We start from the raw sequence: 23,500 nt of genomic DNA, 5'->3' as shown, positions 1-23,500 counted from the left end.
ATTCAATGATTATTCTAAGAGCTACTGTGCACGTCTCTTCCAAACAGTGATACACAGGCCATTGGCACAAAAGAATTATTAAAAAATGCGGAGCTTCAACAAGATCAAATTCCTTATCAGCTGCGAAGCTGGCGGTGCGTTCGTCCCGCTTCCGCTTTCTCATTAACCGTTTAGTTTCGCTTCCTCATTAACCGTTCACCGTTCAGTTGAACAATTTTAGATCAACTATCACAGTTCATTCAATCGTCTAACACCATAAATCGACGGTCAACAACAGAACACGGCGGCGGCTGGGGCAATTCATTTCAAATGGGAACGTCTTACGGCGTAATTATGAGCTCTTTAATATATGCATAGTAATTTTTAAAAAGATATAGGATAGTACAATGATTTAGATAGACACATGTCGCATATCGTGCAACTTTTTTGTTTTTTTTCAATGTTCTTACTCTGCAATTCCCTCGAACATCTGAATGGGGTTTTCTGCATTTTGGAATAGATCGATGATTTCTTTGTAATGTGTGTCACGGTGGATAGATCCAAACACAACATATTTGCTTGCAGGATTTTGGGTAGAGTTGCAGGAAAGTGTGCGCTTTGATTAGCAAATAGACAACGCAGTCTAAATGCTGCTGCTTCTAACACTTCCCTGATCGTCGTGCTGAAGAAATTGCCTCAACCATTGAGCCGAGAGCTTGGGATACCTCTTTTGATCAGAAATGAAATCCACGTGATAAAGACCAAATCTAATGGTATACCCAAATGCCCACTCAAAATTATCCAGAAGAGACCACACAAAGTACCCTCGAACATCTGAGCCATTTCTGTGTTAACACACGCATAAATGGTCATCAGTTTAATCAGTTAAACAAATGAAATTCAGTAAAGGCCAATAGCAAGATAATGAAAATCGTGAAAATTTGATCTTACTTGATTGCTGCAGTAAGATAACTCAAACAATCTCCATGAAACCTTATTCTCCTCACATCGTTTAGATTTTCTTGCAGAGTCGACGAGGATTCCTCAGACTCTGGATAGCCTAGAAGGCAAAACAGAGAGATAAGATAAGTACATACTAGGGTTTGACAACCTTCGGCTCAGTTCTTATAGAAAAACAAATCCTCTGAGATATTTACATAAATTTTTTACCGTTCTCTGTGATAATAATAATCGGGTTGTCATAGAATTCTTTTACATACTCCACGATTTTCTGAATTCCATGAGGTACCACAAACAAACCATCCATCGCTGTCTGGGAATCATATAAAAATGGAGGAATTGCATGAGCCATTAGCCAAACTGTACTGCAAAAATCACAAAATATTTTTAAAGAGGTCAAGGACTGGATATTCATACCCGTTCTCCGATGGAGACTCCGTGGCGCTCTCCAGTCAGATAAACCCTGGAGTATGGATATAAATATTGCGTGTTGTCGGGGGAAAGGGGAGGAGTGCTTGTTGCATATAAGGTTGTATAGTGATTAATACCCATATGGTCGAACGATCCCCGAAGTTTCGCAGATAGTTCCGAGGATATGGAGGGTAAGCGCGATCCTAATCTTTCACGCATTTCTTGTGGATAATCTCCAAAAACAATTGGATCCAAAAACCTGCAAACCGTGTAGAAATTAATTTCAACAATTAATATGAAATCCCATTAGCCTTTTTGAGAGAGATCATTCGGATTTTCCACGGTAGAATATGAATTTTTGTGGACGTTTCCATAGTAGAATATAGAATATGAATTTGGTCCAGGTTGGTCCTGATGGTGGAATTTTTTTGGATTCTAAATCTCTACAAAATTCATATGGGATTTGAAAAATAATTCATATTAGGATTCGAAAGCTCGACAAAATTCATATTCTACTATGAAAATTCCTAATGATCTCTAAAAAAAACCACAATCTATTCCCATTAACCTTTGCTATCACAAGGGATACATTAATTTTACACAAACGAGGGTATAACTCAAAGTCATGGCACTCACCATCGGAGATTGAAGGATAAAATTCTGTCAACAGCTGATCTCTCTTCTGGAGAATCTTCCAAGGGTTCGTACCACGGCGCGCTCATAACTAACCCTATAGATCCTCCTTGAATTTTCTGCACACAAATGCTCCGCTCTGATTCAAATTTGACAAACTATATTCACAATATTTGGCGTTATTGTAAGTGCGTGAAAATATTCCTAACCTGATATTTCTCCCTATATTTCTCAGCTGCAGCTGTGTGGGCGAGCAAAACGTGATGTGCAGCTAGATATGGCTCTGCTGACGAGCAATTCCCTGTTATGCACAAAGAATTGGCGTGAGGGGCAGCACACCTCGTCGGTGGAAATATTCCGACGGTGTATCCCAAAGACACAAACAGAATGATTATTCTGAGAGCTGCTGTGCATGTCTCTTCCAAACAGTGATACACAGGCCATTGGCACAAAAGAATTATTAAAAAATGCAGAGCTTCAACAAGATCAAATTCCTTATCAGCTGCGAAGCTGGCGGTGTGTCCGTCCAGCTTCCGCTTTCTCATTAATCGTTTAGTTTCGCTTCCTCATTAACCTTTCACCATTCAGTTGAACAGTTTTAGATCAACGATCACAATTCATTCAATTGTCTAACACCATAAATCGACTATAAACAAGAGAACACGGCGGCGGCTGGGGCAATTCATTTCAAATGGGAACGCCTTACGGTGTAAAAATGAAATCCACATGATAAAGACCAAATCTAATGGTATACCCAAATGCCCACTCAAAATTATCCAGAAGAGACCACACAAAGTACCCTCGAACATCTGAGCCATTTTGTGTTAACACACGCATAAATGGTCATCAGTTTAATCAGTTAAACAAATGAAATTCAGTAAAGGCCAATAGCAAGATAATGAAAATCATGAAAATTTGATCTTACTTGATTGCTGCAGTAAGATAACTCAAACAATCTCCATGAAACCTTATTCTCCTCACATCGTTTAGATTTTCTTGCAGAGTCGACGAGGATTCCTCAGACTCTGGATAGCCTAGAAGGCAAAACAGAGAGATAAGATAAGTACATACTAGGGTTTGACAACCTTCGGCTCAGTTCTTATAGAAAAACAAATCCTCTGAGATATTTACATAATTTTTTTACCGTTCTCTGTGATAATAATAATCGGGTTGTCATAGAATTCTTTTACATACTCCACGATTTTCTGAATTCCATGAGGTACCACAAACAAACCATCCATCACTGTCTGGGAATCATATAAAAATGGAGGAATTGCATGAGCCATTGGCCAAACTGTACTGCAAAAATCACAAAATATTTTTAAAGAGGTCAAGGACTGGATATTCATACCCGTTCTCCGATGGAGACTCCGTGGCGCTCTCCAGTCAGATAAACCCTGGAGTCTGGATATAAATATTGCGTGTTGTCGGGGGAAAGGGGAGGAGTGCTTGTTGCATATAAGGTTGTATAGTGATTAATACCCATATAGTCGAACGATCCCCGAAGTTTCGCAGATAGTTCCGAGGATATGGAGGGTAAGCGCGATCCTAATCTTTCACGCATTTCTTGTGGATAATCTCCAAAAACAATTGGATCCAAAAACCTGCAAACCGTGTAGAAATTAATTTCAACAATTAATATGAAATCCCATTAGCCTTTTTGAGAGAGATCATTCGGATTTTCCACGGTAGAATATGAATTTTTGTGGACGTTTCCATAGTAGAATATAGAATATGAATTTGGTCCAGGTTGGTCCTGATGGTGGAATATTTTTGGATTCTAAATCTCTACAAAATTAATATGGGATTTGAAAAATAATTCATATTAGGATTCGAAAGCTCGACAAAATTCATATTCTACTATGAAAATTCCTAATGATCTCTAAAAAAAACCACAATCTATTCCCATTAACCTTTGCTATCACAAGGGATACATTAATTTTACACAAACGAGGGTATAACTCAAAGTCATGGCACTCACCATCGGAGATTGAAGGATAAAATTCTGTCAACAGCTGATCTCTCTTCTGGAGAATCTTCCAAGGGTTCGTACCACGACGCACTCATAACTAACCCTATAGATCCTCCTTGAATTTTCTGCACACAAATGCTCCGCTCTGATTCAAATTTGACAAACTATATTCACAATATTTGGCGTTATTATAAGTGCGTGAAAATATTCCTGACCTGATATTTCTCCCTATATTTCTCCACTGCAGCTGTGTGGGCGAGCAAAACGTGATGTGCAGCTAGATATGGCTCTGCTGACGAGCAATTCCCTGTTATGCACAAAGAATTGGCGTGAGGGGAAGCACACCTCGTCGATGGAAATATTCTGACGGTGTATCCCAAAGACACAAACAGAATGATTATTCTAAGGGCTGCTGTGCATGTCTCTTCCAAACAGTGATACACAGGCCATTGGCACAAAAGAATTATTAAAAAATGCGGAGCTTCAACAAGATCAAATTCCTTATCAGCTGCGAAGCTGGCGGTGCGTCCGTCCAGCTTCCGCTTTCTCATTAATCGTTTAGTTTCGCTTCCTCATTAACCTTTCACCGTTCAGTTGAACAGTTTTAGATCAACGATCACAATTCATTCAATTGTCTAACACCATAAATCGACTATAAACAAGAGAACACGGCGGCGGCTGGGGCAATTCATTTCAAATGGGAACGCCTTACGGTGTAAAAATGAAATCCACGTGATAAAGACCAAATCTAATGGTATACCCAAATGCCCACTCAAAATTATCCAGAAGAGACCACACAAAGTACCCTCGAACATCTGAGCCATTTCTGTGTTAACACACGCATAAATGGTCATCAGTTTAATCAGTTAAACAAATGAAATTCAGTAAAGGCCAATAGCAAGATAATGAAAATCGTGAAAATTTGATCTTACTTGATTGTTGCAGTAAGATAACTCAAACAATCTCCATGAAACCTTATTCTCCTCACATCGTTTAGATTTTCTTGCAGAGTCGACGAGGATTCCTCAGACTCTGGATAGCCTAGAAGGCAAAACAGAGAGATAAGATAAGTACATACTAGGGTTTGACAACCTTCGGCTCAGTTCTTATAGAAAAACAAATCCTCTGAGATATTTACATAAATTTTTTACCGTTCTCTGTGATAATAATAATTGAGTTGTCATAGAATTCTTTTACATACTCCACGATTTTCTGAATTCCATGAGGTACCACAAACAAACCATCCATCGCTGTCTGGGAATCATATAAAAATGGAGGAATTGCATGAGCCATTGGCCAAACTGTACTGCAAAAATCACAATTTTTTTTTAAAGAGGTCAAGGACTGGATATTCATACCCGTTCTCTGATGGAGACTCCGTGGCACTCTCCAGTCAGATAAACCCTGGAGTCTGGATATAAATATTGCGTGTTGTCGGGGGAAAGGGGAGGAGTGCTTGTTGCATATAAGGTTGTATAGTGATTAATACCCATATAGTCGAATGATCCCCGAAGTTTCGCAGATAGTTCCGAAGATATGGAGGGTAAGCACGATCCTAATCTTTCACGCATTTCTTGTGGATAATCTCCAAAAACAATTGGATCCAAAAACCTGCAAACCGTGTAGAAATTAATTTCAACAATTAATATGAAATCCCATTAGCCTTTTTGAGAGAGATCATTTGAATTTTCCACGGTAGAATATGAATTTTTGTGGACGTTTCCATAGTAGAATATAGAATATGAATTTGGTCCAGGTTGGTCCTGATAAATCTCTACAAAATTCATATTCTACTTTGGGATTTGAAAAATAATTCATATTAGGATTTGAAAGCTCGACAAAATTCATATTCTACTGTGAAAATTCCTAATGATCTCTAAAAAAAACCACAATCTATTCCCATTAGCCTTTGCTATCACGAGGGATACATTAATTTTACACAGACGAGGGTATAACTCAAAGTCATGGCACTCACCATCGGAGATTGAAGGATAAAATTCTGTCAACAGCTGATCTCTCTTCTGGAGAATCTTCCAAGGGTTCGTACCACGACGCGCTCATAACCTCGTCGGTGGAAATATTCCGACGGTGTATCCCAACGGCACAAACAAAATGATTATTCTAAGAGCTACTGTGCACGTCTCTTCCAAACAGTGATACACAGGCCATTGGCACAAAAGAATTATTAAAAAATGCGGAACTTCAACAAGATCAAATTCCTTATCAGGTGCGAAGCTGGCGGTGCGTCCGTCCAGCTTCCGCTTTCTCATTAACCGTTTAGTTTCGCTTCCTCATTAACCTTTCACCGTTCAGTTGAACAGTTTTAGATCAACGATCACAGTTCATTCAATCGTCTAACACCATAAATCGACGGTCAACAATAGAACACGGTGGCGGCTGGGGCAATTCATTTCAAATGGGAACGCCTTACGGCGTAAAAATGTGAGAATGTTTGATATTTTAAAAAGGGACAACAACAACTTCTCGAAGTCAAACGGTGCCCCAATTTATTACAGGACTTGGAGCAGCTATAAGATACCAATTTGAATTTGCCTAAGAAAGTGAAATATGGTGAAATATTTAGCAGGTTAACAAATATTACGCTTCAAATATACCATGAAACCATTGACTATAATGAAAATGGGTAAAGCTTTTGAAAATCTTATCAAGGAACAAAACAAAAGTTTTGTTTCAGCAATGTCAAAATTATAAAGAATCAACCTTCATCGATGGTTTAGATTGAAAAATATTTGAGTGAGCTATAAAGCATCAACGTTCAACAACCAGGAAAATTCCACAAACTCGAACAAGAGTACATGGTCGCACATAGGAATCACAAATCACACATTTACCATCACACTTTTCATAAATATCACCAATGGTAATCCCTAGTTGCTTATGACACACAATGTGATGAGGATGGTATTTAGCCACACTTAATTGATATATGTCCTATGTTAAAATTGATAATGTACACGGTGAAAAGATGCAAAAAAAAATCTTTATAGCATGAAAGTGTCATCTTCCTTTCCCTATTATCTCTTAGAAGTTGTGCCCATTATCGAAGAATAATTGAATGCAAAAGTATAGAAACTTAACGAAAACAAATTATACCTTTTTGAAAATATTTACAAAATTGGAACAAATCTCATCCACTAATAAATTGCCCAAGCTCTAGTAACAAGTTTGGCATTTCTTGTGCGATTGCAATTCATCCCTACCTGAAAAGCAACCCCTAAATATAAAATCTTTCAACTCCTATCTCTCGCTAAGGTAAGACTATAAATGAAATCAAGGTATGCTTGCATAGAGGTTCCTATCAAATTATATCAACATGCTTAGGATCTCAAATAGTATAGACACTCAACATAAATTACACAAGATTTCACATAGATGTATTTATGTGAAAAACTCAGTATATATAAAAGAAAGGAACCTTGATTATATTTCTTATTTGATTGGTTTATCAAGCAACTAAAGGAGGGACTTCCACTCTCCTCCCAACCATAGATCAATTGCATTGTGAACTCTCTTGCATCTAATTAGCCCTGAGCCAGATCCAAAGTTTATTGATGTTGTAGGTGATTGAGGAAGCACGATGAGAAATAAATATATATCTTGTTTTCTACTGTGAGATAAGGATTTACGCTATTTTATGTGCCCCATGCACAAGTCTAGAGGACAGCATCGTGCCTCTTTGGGGTGTAAGGAGGAAACTTCAAGGTCAACACCAACCAATTGCCCTATCCCTTCATTAAGCCAATGACTAGTGGCTCTACCAACTCACACAGGTCGGATCAGTCCATTAATTAAAAATTAAGCAGACGCTTGTTCCTTAAGTCAATAATTAACAACCATGTGAATGGTCTAAGGTGCATACTCAGATGCAATGCAAATTTTTTAACATAGGTGAGTGTTAATTGTTACTTGACATTGATAGTTGGACTAAGTTAAATATGATTCTTAATTTCCAAGACATACACTTTAAGGGTTGGTTTCCCAATGGCCAATAATATGTTATGAAACCAGCTCACAAAAGATAGAAAAGATAGATCAACTCCTTAGAATTCAGCCTCTTCGAGGGGGCAACCTCCTTTACATTACATAAATGAACAATTATTGGATGATTCAAATGACAAAACCTCTTTCTATATATAGGAGTCTAAGGAGTCACAATATAACCCAGCTGACCTAACAATAATAATATAAAGCAACAAAAATAACAATAGAGGGATTCTATGGGGCACAATAATAACAATATGGGGACAATAGGGACACAACAATATTAATAAGGGATACAACTACAATAGTAATGGGGTAATCACTAGTATTATAGGGACCTAACATGCCCCTCTCCTTCAAAAAAGTGTTGTCCTCAACACTTGAGCAGTTCTGGATGCTTCTTTATAAAATTCTCATCCTCCCATGTGGAATCTTTAGCGGATAAGTTCTTCCACTTGATGAGATACTCTGAAATTGATCGATTTCGTAGCTGTCGAGTTCTTGTTTCTGTGACTGCTTCCAGTTCCAATATAATTTTTCCTTCCTCGTCAAGTTCTAGCAATATTGTTTGAACTGGGAGCTTGTCGCCTATAACCTTCTTTAAACATGAAACATGGAAAAGTGGGTGCACTCGAGAAGCTACAGGAAGCTCCAATTTGTATTCCATAGTACCAATCTTTTGCAACACTTGTACGGACCATAATACTTTGGTGATAATTTATTATCCTTCTTAGCTTGCTTGAGGGACATTTGTTTATATGGTTGTAGCCGTAGGAATACCCAATCACCTACCTTAAAACTTCTTTCGTTGCGATGTTGATCTGCCTGTTGCTTCATTCTATTCTGTGCCAACACAAGGTTATCCTTTAAGAGTTGGAGGACTTCTTGTTGATGTTCGATGTGATGTTCCACTGCTTGAACCTTAGAATTTTCTCTTAAATATGATGTGATGGATGGTGATTGATATCCATAAAGTGCGATAAATGGGGTCATTTTTGTTGCTGTATGGAAGGAAGTGTTATACCACCATTCAGCTAGAGGCAACCATTTGACCCATTGCGTCTGTTTATCAAATACAAAGCAACGAAGATATCCTTACAAACATTTGTTTACTATCTCAGTTTTCCCATCAAATTGAGGATGATAATATGAGCTATGAGCTAACTAAGTACCAAGACAAGAAAATAATTCTGTCCAAAATTTCCAGTGAAAATGGGATCTCTGTCACTTACAATAATCTTTGGGTTTCCATGTAGCTTTTGAATTGTTTCCATAAATGCAGTAGAAACTGTACTTGCTTTAAATGGATGTGATAATGCACAAAAGTGTGCATACTTGGTAAGTCTGTTAACTACCACCATGATGACACTCTTTCCCTCAGACTTGGGTAAACCTGTGATAAAATCCATTGAAACCTCCTCCCAACGTTGGCTTGGAATGGATAAAGGTTGTAATAGATCCGGGGTCTTAATTGTTTCAAGTTTATTTTGTTGGCAAACCAAACATTCCACCACAAACTTTTGAATATTCGATTTAAGGCCATCCCAAAAGAATTCCTTCTTAACCTTGTGGTAAGGTTTTAAAAATCCTGAGTGCCCTCCTAAGGGAGAAGTGTGCAATTCCATAAGAATCTTTTGTTTGAGTTGGGAATTCTTACAGAGGTATAAGCTATCTTTGTACCATAACGAATCATTTTTCCAGCTAAATGTATCAGATGTATTGGAATCTTGTTGTAACTTTCGAACAAGTGCCCACACTTCTTCATCATTCTTCCATTCCTCCCTTGCTTCGTTTATCCAATCTGGTTGGATAATAGAAATGGCGCACAACAATGCTTCCACATCCTCATCCTTTCTTGAGAGTGCATCTGCCACCACATTTTGCTTCACTTTTTTGTAGATGATTTCAAAGTCATAACCCAACCTCTTTGTGACCCACTTTTGTTGCTCTTCAGAGGATAATCTTTGTTCTAAAAAGTATTTAAGGCTATCATGATCCGTTTTTACCTTGAAGTGTCTTCCCATTAGGTAGGGTCACCATTTCTTAAGTGCATGTAGTATTTCCAACATTTCCTTCTCATAAATAGCTTTGTGTAAAAACTTTCCCTTGATTGGACGACTTTCAAAAGCCATGGGTCTTTCATCTTGCATTAAAACAACACCAATTCCATTTCGTGAAGCATCACATTCCACAATAAAGGTTTTTGTGAAGTCCGGTGTAGTTCAGACCGGTGCTTGGCACATTACCTCTTTAAGATGTTCGAAGGCCTTTGTTGCTTCTGGAGTCCATGAAAATGCATCTTTCTTCAATAATGTTGTTAGAGGTGCTACTATTCTCCCATAATTCTTAACAAACTTTCGATAATACCCTGTCAACCCAAGAAATCCTCGCAGATGCTTTATGGATGTGGGGATTTTCCATTCCTTAATGGCTTTTATTTTGCTAGGGTCTACCTTAACTCCTTCATGAGATACAATATGACCCAAATATTCCACCTCTTGTACTCCAAAGAAACATTTGGATCTTTTTGCATATAATTGTTTCTCCTCCAATAGTTGTAGCACCCTGTCAACATGTTCAACATGATCCTTCCAAGACTTGCTGTAGATTAGTATATCATCAAAAAATACTAACACAAATTTTCTAAGGAAGGGTTTGAAAATGGAATTCATCAAACCTTGAAATGTAGAAGGTGCATTGGTAAGGCCAAAAGGCATGACCAAAAATTCATAATGACCCTCATGAGTTCTAAATGCTATTTCAGAATGTCTTTAGTCTTCATTATGATTTGATGATATCCTGAACGAAGATCCAACTTGGTGAAGTAAATTGATCCATGCAATTCATCTAGTAAATCATCAATGACCGGAATGGGAAACTTATCTTTAATAATGATCTTGTTGAGCTCCCTATAATCCAGACACATGCGCCATGATCCATCCTTCTTTTGCACCAATACTACTGGAGCAGAGAAAGAACTTTGACTAGGTTGAATTATACCAGCCTCTAGCATTTCTGCAACCATACGTTCAATTTCACTCTTTTGGGCATAGGGATATCTTTACGGCTGATGTTTGGAGGAACACTTCTTGGAATCAAATGAATAGCATGATCATGATCAAAAATAGGTGGGAGACCTTTGGGAGTCTCAAATACCTTGGAATGATTGTCCAAGACTTTTTGGAGATATGGAGAAATAGATGATTCCGATGTGGAAACATCTAGCGAAAATAATTGTGCAATTACACCTCTTTGTTCCTTTTTTAAAAGCTTTGTCATATCGTTAGAGCTGATTATCTTTCCCAGTTTCCCTACAATACCCCTTAATTCAACTTCCTTTCCTTTCGTAGAAAATTTCATGAAAATTTCTTGAAAATTAAAAGCTATTGTACCCAAGGATTGTAGCCATTGGACTCCTAGTACAACATCAACACCTCCCATTAGAATGGAAAGCATTGGGCTAGTCAATACATATTCTCCCATGGATAGCTTGATATTATGGCACTTTCCAGAGCAATTTATCGTTCCTCCATTTGCAACCATCAATTGACACTCTGGTGCTGGATATAGGAAGCAATTCAATTCTTTTGCTATCTTACAATGAACAAAAATTGTGGGTACTTCCTGAATCAATCAACACTATTACCTTTTTCTTGCTGATTTGTCCTTCTATCTTGATGGTTTGAGGAGTGGTAATTCTAGCCAATGCATTACAAGATATGGTCAGATTCATTTCTTCTTTATCTAGGCTTTATTCTTGGAGTATATCCTCTTCTTTTGACCTTTCTTTCTCCTTTTCTTTTTCCTCTTCACAATCTATGTAGAATAATTTCTTCTTAGCACACTTATGACCTTTAGTGTATCTGCTATCACAACTGTAACAAAGCCCTTTTTCTCTTTTTTCTTCCAATTGTTGTGGTGTCAACCTTATAGGTTGTGGAAGACTAGGGGAAACAACACTTCCATCTTTATAGTTGTGAGTGGTATGCTTCCTGGTTTCCATAATTTTGCTTTCCATTTTTCTTTCTAACCTGAATGCCTTCTCTAATGAATCAGGTTCCCAAAGGCGAACATCATGTTGGATATTATCCTTTAAAGTCCCTATGAACACATCAATCCTATGCTCCTCTGGAATATTTTTTACCCTTATGTTCAATTTTTGGAACTCCTCAATGTGCTCCATTATTGAACCCTTTTGTTTGAGACTTATCAATTGGCTAAAAGGAGTGTTTCTTTTTGTATCCTCATACTGTGCTGTCAATTCTTCCGTAAAAATTGTCCAAGTGATAATTTGTTTATGAGAGCAAAGCCATTGATACCATACAAACTGATTTGGTTCCAAATATAAAGTTGTAATACGTACCTTTTGTGTGTTTTGCACATTATTGAGATCGAAAAATTGCTTCATCTGTAATATCCATGTTGCGGGATCCTTGCCATCAAACTTCCTCATATCGATTTTTGGAATATGGTGGGTCTTCAATCCAACATTAGAGTCTATGAAATCATGATTAACATTTATTTTGTTCTCGTAATGAGTTTCCTTTAATACCCTTTCATCATTAGTAGGAATTTCTTGTAGAAACTTTGTCAAATCTGTCTTCAAATCTGTCTTCAAATCTATCTTCAAATCATCCATCTTAGCTTCCACGCCATTCATCTTAGCTTCTACGCCTTTCTTTAAACAATCCATCTTAGCTTCTACCCCTTTCTTTAAACCATCCATCTTAGCTTCTACATCTTTCTTTAAACCATCCATCTTAGATTCTGTTACTTTTTGTGCAAGTGACACTTGTTGCATTTGGTCTCGTAATTTTGATATATCATGTTGCATTTCTTCCTCTTCTTCATGAGTCATGCTAGAGCTTTCAAGTTGATTACTAGGTGTTTGCATTTTCTTTCCTCGGGGAATTAATTATCGATAATAATGCTTTATTATTCCCTTTGAATTCCTTCAAACTAATTTTTCAAACCAAGCTTATGCAAAAATTTAAAAAAACTACACACCTTTTTTCACTTTGTAGGAGCTTGATATTGAATCTAACATATCTCTGTAATTTTGAATCATCCAGTTCTGAAATTGTGATCTATAGTATCCCTCTATGTCCTCTTTCCAATGCCACCAGTCTAATCCAAATTTGATTCTCCAGGGAAGAGTTATGCCAAATCTCCAACAGTGACCTGATTATAGACTAGTTCAGTAGAGCGAACTTGTACGACGTGCCACGAGTCACTATTTCGACCTTTGGCTCTAAAAAATATATAAAAGAAACTAAAATCCATCCTCTTTTTTTACCTTCTTATGAAATTTCAATCCAATGCTCAGAGAGAAATATATGACGATTTTCCCCAGGTCACCTGTTTGGAATGTAATTTAGGAGTCTGCAAAAAGACTAACTTCCTCAGATCATATCTCCGCAAATATAGTGCAAAAAGCTCTGAAATTCGGACTCGAGGTTCAGTGCGATTTCCTCTCAAATGGGTTTTGTTTTTAGTTTCTGAAACGTTGCAAAAAAAAAGTTATAGCAAAAATGCCACGATGACATATTTGGAGCAGCGAAACCCTAGAATCCAAAGCTCTGATACCAAATGTTATGAAACCAACTCACAAAAGATAGAAAAGATAGATCAACGCCTTAGAATTCAACCTATTTGAGGGGGAAACCTCCTTTACATTACATAAATGAATAATTCTTGGATGATTCAGATGACAAAACCTCCTTTCTATATATAGGAGTCTAAGGAGTCACAATATAACCCAACCGACCTAACAATAATAATATAAAGCCACAAAAATAACAATAGAGGGATTCTATGGGGCACAGTAATAACAATATGGGGACAATAGGGGCACAACAATATTAATAAGGGATACAACTACAATAGTAATGGGGTAATCACTAGTATTATAGGGACCTAACATAATATGTGTCAGGTCATGTTGTTGTCCTCCTAATGTTGGTAGTTACAATCCCAATCGGTTTGTCTATACATAATATTCCTACTACTATATTTTTTTTATTAAGTGGATATGAACCTTATATCAATCAATGTCTATGTTATTTAAGTTTTAAATTCCAAAGGAGGTGGTCATTGAGAAGCATAATAGAGTGTTAAGCGATGCACCAAGGTTACATTCTAACATTAATTTCAAACGGATAAGAATGGGTGCAAAACCCAAGTGAAGCCTTTTAAAGGATGAATATTTGGCGACTTATCAATAGGTGCAAGAAACATATGTGTTTTGTTAAGTGCATTGTGCAACCTCTATCCATTACACCAAAACCACCTCATCCTAGTTAAATAATATTAACCTCTTGGGCCTTGGTTCTTTTAGTTCTAGAAAATGAGGCAAGGTAGGTAAGGCTAGATCTAGTAAACCTTTTGAATTCTGCCCAAATTACTAAATTTGGTGGTCATAATAGGGTTTAAATTTTCCCAATCGAAAAAGGGGTCTCATGTTTATTTCAACAGATAAGGGTGAGAATTTTCAAGGTAATAAACAAAACTCGACGATTTATCCCTCATACCAAGGATCTGTAAGGCAGTCCAACCTTTAGTTGCATTAATAAATAAATTTGTAAATTAATTAACATTAATCATTATTTTGGGTTTTCATCTATCGTGGTTGTCTCCACATTTGTGTCGTCACCATTACAACATTTACAATAGAAAGGTAGTCAGGGGGTGCTACAAACCCCACACCCTTAAAGGAACACCATCATCGGTGTTGTATAACAGGGAACATAAACAACTGAGCCATATAGCCATGGTTCCTTGCATTAGTGACACCTACAATGTCTTGAATTTCTCAGTCTAGCCACGCCATTAAATGTCTTCATAGGAACATATTTGACTCATTTCTTCCTAGAGCATACCCAATACATGCCCAATCCCACTATGTATGCCCATGACTTCTTGAAAAATAATTTATTTTGGTTTCCCCTTCCCTAAAGTCACACACCTTCCAAGTTTAGGCATCCCCTTCTCTGCCTCTCTAGTCCCTCAGAGGATCCATTCCTTTACAAGGCTTCCTCAGAGAGGAAGAGTCTTCACAGACAAGGCATCCCTTTGGCTTGTTCTACTGACACAACACATGGTCATGTCATCTCATGGGGATTAATGGATGTCAGATGGTTTCCTGTCATTATAGTTTCTCTTTACTTCCTTGTCTTTATAATCATTTAGTGGTTTCTTAATAGAAACAAGCACTCAATGATGTATATGCTCCATATTTTTGTATGTATCGAATAACTCCATATTTACCAAGCCCATCTCTCTGAGTGGTTTCTCAGCTGAAGCAAGCACTCAATGACAATGGTTATTGGGTAGGGGTCCCCTAGGTCTAAGTATTGTCCGAGTCATGTAAAGACTCCACATTTTGAGGAGTGGTGCATGATTAGTGCAAAGTTATAAGACTCAAAGGGGCTTTAGGGAGGGTTGAAGCCCCTTCTTTTGTAAAGGGATGGGATTATCTAGAGTATTTTGAGCTCCGCCCAAGGTTTGTGACTGTGGTATTGTAAGGGTAAAAGAATATATAAAGGGATGCCTTAGTACATATAGGAGGTAAGCTAAGCTGAATGTAATGGTTTTGAGTATGTAATTAGGAGATCTTTCTGTTTTCGAGAGAAGGGGAAGGATCCTGCAGCTGTGTGCACGGAGACCTTGTTAATTCTGCAGCTGTGTGCGCAGGCCCCTGCAATTGGGTGCGCAGGGTCAAAAAGTTTGTATTTGTGAAGACTTGCACTGATAAAGAAGAATTTGAGACAGATCTGTGTTGTTTCTTATGTTCGCATAGTTTCTGTGTTTTAGCTTGTTTATGGTTCATTTTTTATACATTTCTTATGCAATTTCATCGCAAAGGTTCAAATACTGTTTTATATGATGAATAATACATGTTAGACTAGTTACAACTACTCACAAGTCTGTTAAGTAGGAAAACTCTTTACGACTGTAACAATAAGGTTAATGGTTCATGAAGGTTGGATTAAGCCCTAAACTGATCCAGGTGGATATTGGTGGCCACCTGCCAAGTCCACCTGGACCCCCACCATTGTCTTTCTCAGCATTTTCAGTTTCCTTAATTGTAGCACAACTTACTATTTTTAGCAGTTTTTCGGGTCCTGAACTTCCGGAGCCGTTTTGAAGCCCTAAACGACGTTTTTTGGGGAATCCGGGGGCAACATGGGTCCATGGAATGGAGCGATGTTGCCCGTTCCAACAATGATAGTGCTCGGACAGATCTTTCTAATGAGCTATTGTACGCGTCAAACAGAGATCATATGCCAAAGTTACGACCCCGGGAAGTTTATGTACCAATTTACCCCAAACGGGGCCCACAGTTTGGCGTTTCATCTCCTAGGGTTAGGTTTTGGAAGGTTAAGGGTTTTTCCATTGTTTCTCAACAATAAATAGGCCTTCGAGCCTCATTGTAACACAGTTCAGAGGCATGTAGCCATCACATCTCTTCTCAGAGATAAGCTACCATCGCCGTAGCTGGTTTATTTCCATTTCTGGTTGTAAGCATATTTCAGTATTTTCCATTAATGAAATGAAGTATTATTTCCGCTGCATCTTTGTGTATATGGTTATCTCTGTAATTTGTTGCGTTCCTGTTTAAATCCGGATCAGTGGTATCAGAGCGGTCTGCTTTTTCTCTATTTTTCTTTGCATGTCCCCAACAAGGTCGGGATATAAGGAGTTAGGGCTTGAACTGGTTGAACCTTTGCAAGACCAGCCTCGCAAATCTCGACGGCCTCCCATGGCGGACGAGAAGAAAGACGAGGGGGCAGGAGATCCCATCAAAATCTTGCTCGAAGAAGCCCTCGAGCGACAACGCAACGCGATGATGGACAACTTTGCCCAGATCCTTCAGCGGCTACCCAGAAGCGGCGCATCGGCTTCCAGCAGCTCCTCTGGAAACGACACACCCTTTAAGGTACAAGTTAATTTTGAAATCCCCATATTCGAGGGTCAGATAGACGCCGATGCTGTAGATAAATGGTTAAATCTGCTAGAGGGTTATTTTTCTGTTCATGAATTTTTGAGTCGGGAAAATATTGTTTTTGCTCTTCTCAAAGCAGCCCCCCACGTCAAGGACTGGTGGGAAACCTACTGCGAGCAGAAGGATGAAAGTACTGGCTCACTATTTTCAGCCGCACCCACCTGGGATTTGTTCCGGGATGCGATCAAGGAGCAGTACTACCCTGTCGGAAGCTATGAGGATGAATACATAAAGTGGACCACGCTGCGGCAGGGAAGGGACCAAGACGTGCCGGAGTTCACCAATCTTTTCCATACCCTTCGCACAAAGTTGGGTATCAAGGATTCAGAGCAACATTTGATACTCAAATACCGTGGCTGCCTGCACAAGTACATCCAGGAAGAAATACAATTCCTAAACATCCCCTCGCTCGGCGTAGCATACCGATATGCCGTCAAGGTCGAGCAGAAGTTTAAACAAAAGAAGCGAGACTTTGGATCTGCGAATCCAAAGCAGGGGAAAGGTGCCCCTAAACCACAGAAAAAAGAACAGAGCCAAGGCGGGACAGCCCAAGACAACCAGCCGAAGCTGCAAGCAAAGAACAACGCCACGAAGCCGAGAAAGGACACTGGAAAATGGTGCGAGTTCCATAAGAGCTCCACTCACAACACAAGTGAGTGTCGGGCCAAGCAGTCACTGGTGGCTGAGCTAAAGGTTTCAGAATCAGATGCATGTTCCGACTCTGAGTCAGAACCCGATAAGGGGTATGAAAAAGGGAAGCAGATCATTGATGCGGATCATAGCGCCACTGTTGCTACCGTAAAGATCCATAAAAATGAACCCGAAGATCCAGAGGAGGAGGAGCGTCTCTTCCACTCCCAGATGTGGGTAAAGGGCTCACCGATACAGTTCATTGTTGATAGCGGGAGTCAAAAGAACCTCATTTCGGCAGAGGTCGTGAAGCGGTTGGGCTTACCGACCACAGCACATCCACAACCATACACCATTGGGTGGCTTCACCAAGGGCGAGATCTTCGCGTGAGTCAGCAGTGTCGCCTTCCATACAACATCAAGCCCTTCACGGATGAGGTATTGTGTGACATTGCTCCCCTTGAAGTTTGTGATGTATTACTAGGACAACCATACTTGTGGAAGCGACATGTTGTGTATGAATCAAGGCCCCGTGCTGTTATTATTACATTGGGAAATAAGTTGTTCAGGATACCAGAGGTAGCACCACCTGCCGCCATCTCTTTGATTACTGCAAAACAATGCAGTAAGATCATTTCCAAAACCAGGAAATTTGTTTTCCTAATGATACGCCCTCAAGGGAAGAAGAAGACAGTGGCCGCGGCCTCGAAACGGGGTCCCTCTGCACGACAGCTACAGATGGACAAGATTGTGGAGGAGTACGAAGACATCTTCACCTCCCCGGCAGGGGTTCCTCTGCACTGTCAAGTCAAGCACTCCATCGATCTGACCCCAGGTGCGCCGCTACCCAATGGACCAATTTATCGGCGCTCCATTCTGGAGAACAATGAAATCAAGAGGCAGATTTAGGAGCTCCTGCAGAAAGGTCACATCCGTCTGAGTTCATCGCCCTGTGGGAGCCCGATCGTGTTGGTACAGAAGAAGGATGGGACGTGGAGACTCTGTATTGACTATCGGGCGCTGAACAAGATCACTGTCCGTAATAGGTACCCGATCCCGCGGATTGATGACCTCCTAGACCAACTAAAGGGGGCGAAATATTTCAGCAAGATTGATCTAAAGTCAGGATATCACCAGGTACCAATCGAACCCTCAGATGTGTGGAAGACTGCCTTCAAATCCAAGGAGGGCCTCTTCGAATGGTTGGTCATGCCTTTCGGATTGACGAATGCTCCTGCAACCTTTATGAGGCTAATGGATGACATCTTGCGGCCATTCACCAACTCCTTTGTAGTAGTATACTTGGATGACATTCTGATCTTCAGCCAGAGTTGGGAAGAGCACCTCCACCACATCCGACAGGTTCTCCAAACACTGCGGCAACACAAGCTATGTGCCAATTTGGAGAAATGCACTTTTGGCATGACCCAGGTTCAGTATCTGGGATACATCATTGATGAACAGGGGGTGCATGTCGATCCAGCCAAGGTCCAAGTCATTCGGGATTGGCCCTCTCCAACCACTCTAACAGAGCTCCACAACTTTCTAGGTCTTGCCAACTTCTACCGCAGGTTTGTGCTGGGGTTTTCTCATATTTCCTGGCCCTTGAGTCAAGTCACCAAGGGAGGGGCGAAAGCAAAATTCTTTTGGTCTGAATCTCAACAGAAGGCATTCAGGGAGTTGAAGGATCGCCTCTGCACGACACCAGTGCTCGCGTTACCAGATTTACAACAACCATTTGAGGTCGAGACAGATGCCTCTGACTATGCTATTGGGGCAGTCCTTACTCAACATGGACATCCAGTGGCATATCACAGTGAAACGCTTTCAGACATAGTCCGGAAGTACCCCACTTATGATAAAGAGATGTATTCCATTGTACAGGCCTACCGACAATGGAAGCATTACATTTTGGGGAAGGAAACGGTCATCCACACAGACCACCGACCCCTGCAGTTCATACAGACCCAAGGGAAATTGCAGAATGATCGCCATCAGAAGTGGTCTACATACCTACAACAGTTTCACTTGAATATCAAGTATAAAAAGGGCAGCACCAATAATGTTGCAGATTGCCTCAGTCGACCACCGATCATGGCGCTGACCACCGTGCTCAACTCTTGTGGGCACGAGACTTCTGATTGGCCACTTCTCTACAAAAGCGACCCAGAATTCGGCCACACATACCAGACACTCTTGGAGGGTCGACATGTTGCAGATTTTCACCTCCAGGATGCCCTATTATGCCACCTCGGTCACCTTTGTGTTCCTTCAAGCGAGCGTGCCAAGATGATTTGGGAAGCACACTACAGTCGGGCTGCTGGGCATTTCGGGGTCGAGAAAACAGTGGCAGTACTGCAAAATTATTTCTATTGGCCGAATCTTCGACAGGATGTTGGGAAGTACATCCGATCATGTACTGCCTGTGCCATTGCCAAACCGACCATTAAGAAGCACGACCTCTATACCCCGTTGCCTACCCCTAGTCGACCTTGGGAATCCATCTCCATGGATTACATGTCAGGCCTTCCTTCCACTAAGCATGGAAATGACTGTGTTTTTGTGGTCGTCGACAGGTTCTCGAAGATGGCCATTATGGTGGCCTGCAAGAAGAATATCACAGCAGAAGCCACTGCTAAACTCTTCTTTGAACGAGTGTGGGTGCACTTTGGGATCCCACAGTCTATCATCTCAGATCGGGACAGTCGGTTTCTCAGCACATTTTGGTCCAATCTCTGGTCAATGCTGGACACCAAACTCACGAAGTCCACTGCCTTCCATCCTCAAACTGATGGCCAGACAGAGGTTGTCAATAGGATGATTGTGCACATTCTGCGCATGTATAACTCAAAGCATCCACGCACATGGGACGAGAGCCTCCCCTATGTTCAGCACAGGTACAACCGAGCTCTTCACAGCTCCACTGGCCATAGCCCTTTTCAAGTGGGTTTGGGATTCCAGCCACTATGCCCCATTGATGTGGCCATGCCACTTGCAGCTACTCACATGAATTCAGCTCATGTCCAGTTTGAAACAGATAAGGCCACCAGCTTCATTGAGCGCATCCAACATATTCGCCAGCAGGTCCATGACATTCTTGAGAAATCAAATGCCAAGTACAAGCAGCGACATGATCAACATCGGGTGCCACACAAGTTTCAGGTGGGCGACAAAGTCTGGTTGCATTTGCACAAGGAACGCCTTACTGGAGCCTATCGGAAATTGAGACCACTCCGATATGGTCCTTACACCATTACTAAGGCTATGGGAGACAATGCATTTGAGCTCAGCATTCCCCCATTCCTTGGCCTGCACCCAGTGTTCAATGTGGACCGCCTTTGGCCATACTTTCCACCATTGCTAGACACATCCGACATTGCAGAACAGCTCAAACCCACAGAATTAAATCCAGATTGCATGGAACAAGCTGCAACTGATCGAATCATGGACACACAGATCAAGAACACTCACCAACAGAATATCCAACTATATCGAGTTGTCAAAGCAGGCCAACTCCTTCAGCAGGGCGAGTGGCTCACCAGGGAACAAGTTCAGCAGAAGTTTCCTCATCTCATGGAGGAGCTCAACGCAATGGGGACCATTGCTTCCTAAGGGGGGAGGAATGATCCAGGTGGATATTGGTGGCCACCTGCCAAGTCCACCTGGACCCCCACCATTGTCTTTCTCAGCATTTTCAGTTTCCTTAATTGTAGCACAACTTACTATTTTTAGCAGTTTTTCAGGTCCTGAACTTTCGGAGCCATTTTGAGGCCCTAAACGACGTTTTTTGGGGAATCCGGGGGAAACATGGGTCCATGGAATGGAGCGATGTTTCCTGTTCCAACAATGATAGTGCTCGGATAGATCTTTCTAATGAGCTATTGTACGCATCAAACGGAGATCATATGCCAAAGTTACGACCCCGGGAAGTTGATGTACCAATTTACCCCAAACGGGGCCCACAGTTTGGCGTTTCATCTCCTAGGGTTAGGTTTTGGAAGGTTAAGGGTTTTTCCATTGTTTCTCAACAATAAATAGGCCTTCGAGCCTCATTGTAACACAGTTCAGAGGCATGTAGCCATCACATCTCTTCTCAGAGATAAGCTACCATCGCCCTAGTTGGTTTATTTCCATTTCTGGTTGTAAGCATATTTCAGTATTTTCCATTAATGAAATGAAGTATTATTTCCGCTGCATCTTTGTGTATATGGTTATCTCTGTAATTTGTTGCGTTCCTGTTTAAATCCGGATCATAAACTGATAGAAACCTTATAGCCAAACTGCCTAATCCCTCTGGATGGAGAAACTTGGTTCTAACATCCCCCAATATCACCTCGGGTGAGACTATGGTCTGTGCAAGCAGGTCGTTGCCGAAAGGGCTGGTGGTATAGGCTTTTGTTGGTTAGCGCATCTAACTCTGAACCTGGGTATAAGCCCATGAAGCCAACAAATGGTTATGTTGCTGAGACTAGGATATATCTAAGGGATGTGTGATGTGGCAACCGACTAGAAAAGAGATCCAAAATTGGGTAGATCGAAAGTTGCATGAATTTGCAGCACAAGAAAGAAGTCTGCACCAATCAAAAGAAATGCAGTTACAGAGGTATATCTATATGGAAGAACACGAGATATTTTTCGCATCATTCACTAACGAATTGGACGAGTGGCTTTCAAAGCTAGTGGCAAACGAACCCTATTAGAAACATGACGATCGTATTGTGTGGACCCCATAGTTGATTAAGCGATTTAAGGAGTCTGAAAATAAGGTCGCAAGAGCTATTGAATACTGGATCGATAGTATCATTAGAGTATTTATTACTGAATTTGAAATTGACACAACAATATCCTACATCAAAGCTGAGCGTTGATTTTTTAAGAGTCCACGAGGTAAGCATTGAATTCATTAAATCTTTGGATAAAGATGTTGTTATGTGAAAAGGGTGTTATGCCTATAGATTGATGTTTAAAAGAAGCCATACTGGATCTACACGAAGCGGAAAAATATTCAGAGTAGATCGTGACAAATTTATTGAGGGTGAGTACAGTCCATTATTGGGTGAATCAAAAAGAGAAGAAGAAAGGAGCAACCCTAGTACACCTAGAGGCAGACATAGTTAGAAACTCAAGGAACTTCTGGGATTCCTCACTCGTCCACTCCACTTTCACCTTCGCCTCCACCTCAGACACCTCCACCTCCACCTCCACCTCCACTATTTGACATGGCTAACGCAACGAAGATGCCTATCTTTAAGGGTTAGGGATCAAAGGATCCTAATCAATTTTGTTTTATCACAGAAGTTGTGGGGAAAGCGCAGCAGATCAATGACTACAATATGAAGAAGGCAAAACTTTTCATAGTACTATAGGATAGAGCTCTATCATGGTATATCAAGTACAGTACGATGAATCCAGCTGCAATAAAGAACGCACTGAACACAGAGTTTAAGAAGTCCAAGTCGTAGTCACAACGTATTACAGACATAAAATAAATTGAGCAAGCCGTCAATGAGACTGCCTGGGATGTAGCTCATACATTAAAATGTTTAATGGGACAAGCCAACTTCCAAATCTCTAACAAACTGCACAAAGAGTGGTATATAGCTATATTATTACCACACCTCATATTACCACTATCGCAGCAAAATATTGGGACGCATGCCGAAGCATTGGAAATCACGATGAAGTTAGAGGCTTCTCCAGTACAAGATACTCACGAAGGGGTTCAAAAAATATAGTCCCAGTTGGCAAGCTTGCATATGGAACTGCAAGACTTGAAGAAAGGAAAGGACGTTCGGTTTGAGATGCACTTAGAAGTCTGGTGCCTAAAGTGTAAAAAATAAGGTCATGATAAGCACTAATGTCTTGTCTATCTTTATTATTTGGCTGGCGGAGGTCCTAATCCTTTGAAG

The 23,500-nt window shown here is 40.3% G+C and overlaps 3 protein-coding genes across 3 annotated transcripts; all 3 read right to left on the bottom strand.

The window, feature by feature from the left end:
- Positions 1 to 394: 394 nt before the first annotated feature.
- On the bottom strand, positions 395 to 2,528 carry LOC149229914 (coniferin beta-glucosidase-like). The gene is made up of 6 exons (XM_089381157.1): positions 2,193 to 2,528; positions 1,987 to 2,102; positions 1,357 to 1,609; positions 1,150 to 1,252; positions 931 to 1,039; positions 395 to 824 (listed from the first exon to the last, which is right to left on the bottom strand). The coding sequence occupies exons 1-6, from the start codon at positions 2,526 to 2,528 to the stop codon at positions 623 to 625; spliced, it is 1,119 nt and encodes a 372-aa protein (XP_089237283.1). The 3' UTR covers positions 395 to 622.
- Positions 2,529 to 2,894: 366 nt separating this feature from the next.
- LOC149229913 (coniferin beta-glucosidase-like) lies at positions 2,895 to 4,506 on the bottom strand. Its single transcript, XM_089381156.1, has 5 exons — positions 4,171 to 4,506; positions 3,965 to 4,080; positions 3,335 to 3,587; positions 3,128 to 3,230; positions 2,895 to 3,017 (listed from the first exon to the last, which is right to left on the bottom strand). The coding sequence occupies exons 1-5, from the start codon at positions 4,504 to 4,506 to the stop codon at positions 2,905 to 2,907; spliced, it is 921 nt and encodes a 306-aa protein (XP_089237282.1). The 3' UTR covers positions 2,895 to 2,904.
- A 157-nt stretch (positions 4,507 to 4,663) lies between these two features.
- On the bottom strand, positions 4,664 to 6,052 carry LOC149229912 (coniferin beta-glucosidase-like). The gene is made up of 5 exons (XM_089381155.1): positions 5,931 to 6,052; positions 5,314 to 5,566; positions 5,107 to 5,209; positions 4,888 to 4,996; positions 4,664 to 4,781 (listed from the first exon to the last, which is right to left on the bottom strand). Exons 1-5 carry the CDS (start codon positions 6,014 to 6,016, stop codon positions 4,664 to 4,666), a joined length of 669 nt encoding a protein of 222 aa, XP_089237281.1. The 5' UTR covers positions 6,017 to 6,052.
- Between the last annotated feature and the right edge of the window lie 17,448 nt (positions 6,053 to 23,500).

This window comes from Pinus tabuliformis, chromosome J (genome assembly GCF_031772625.1).
Source record: "Pinus tabuliformis cultivar Carrire ecotype Pingquan chromosome J, CPIR1, whole genome shotgun sequence".
Taxonomy (NCBI): Eukaryota; Viridiplantae; Streptophyta; class Pinopsida; order Pinales; family Pinaceae; genus Pinus; species Pinus tabuliformis.
The sequence above is the reverse complement of the archived record's forward strand: the minus strand, read 5'-3'. Positions and strand labels throughout refer to the sequence as shown.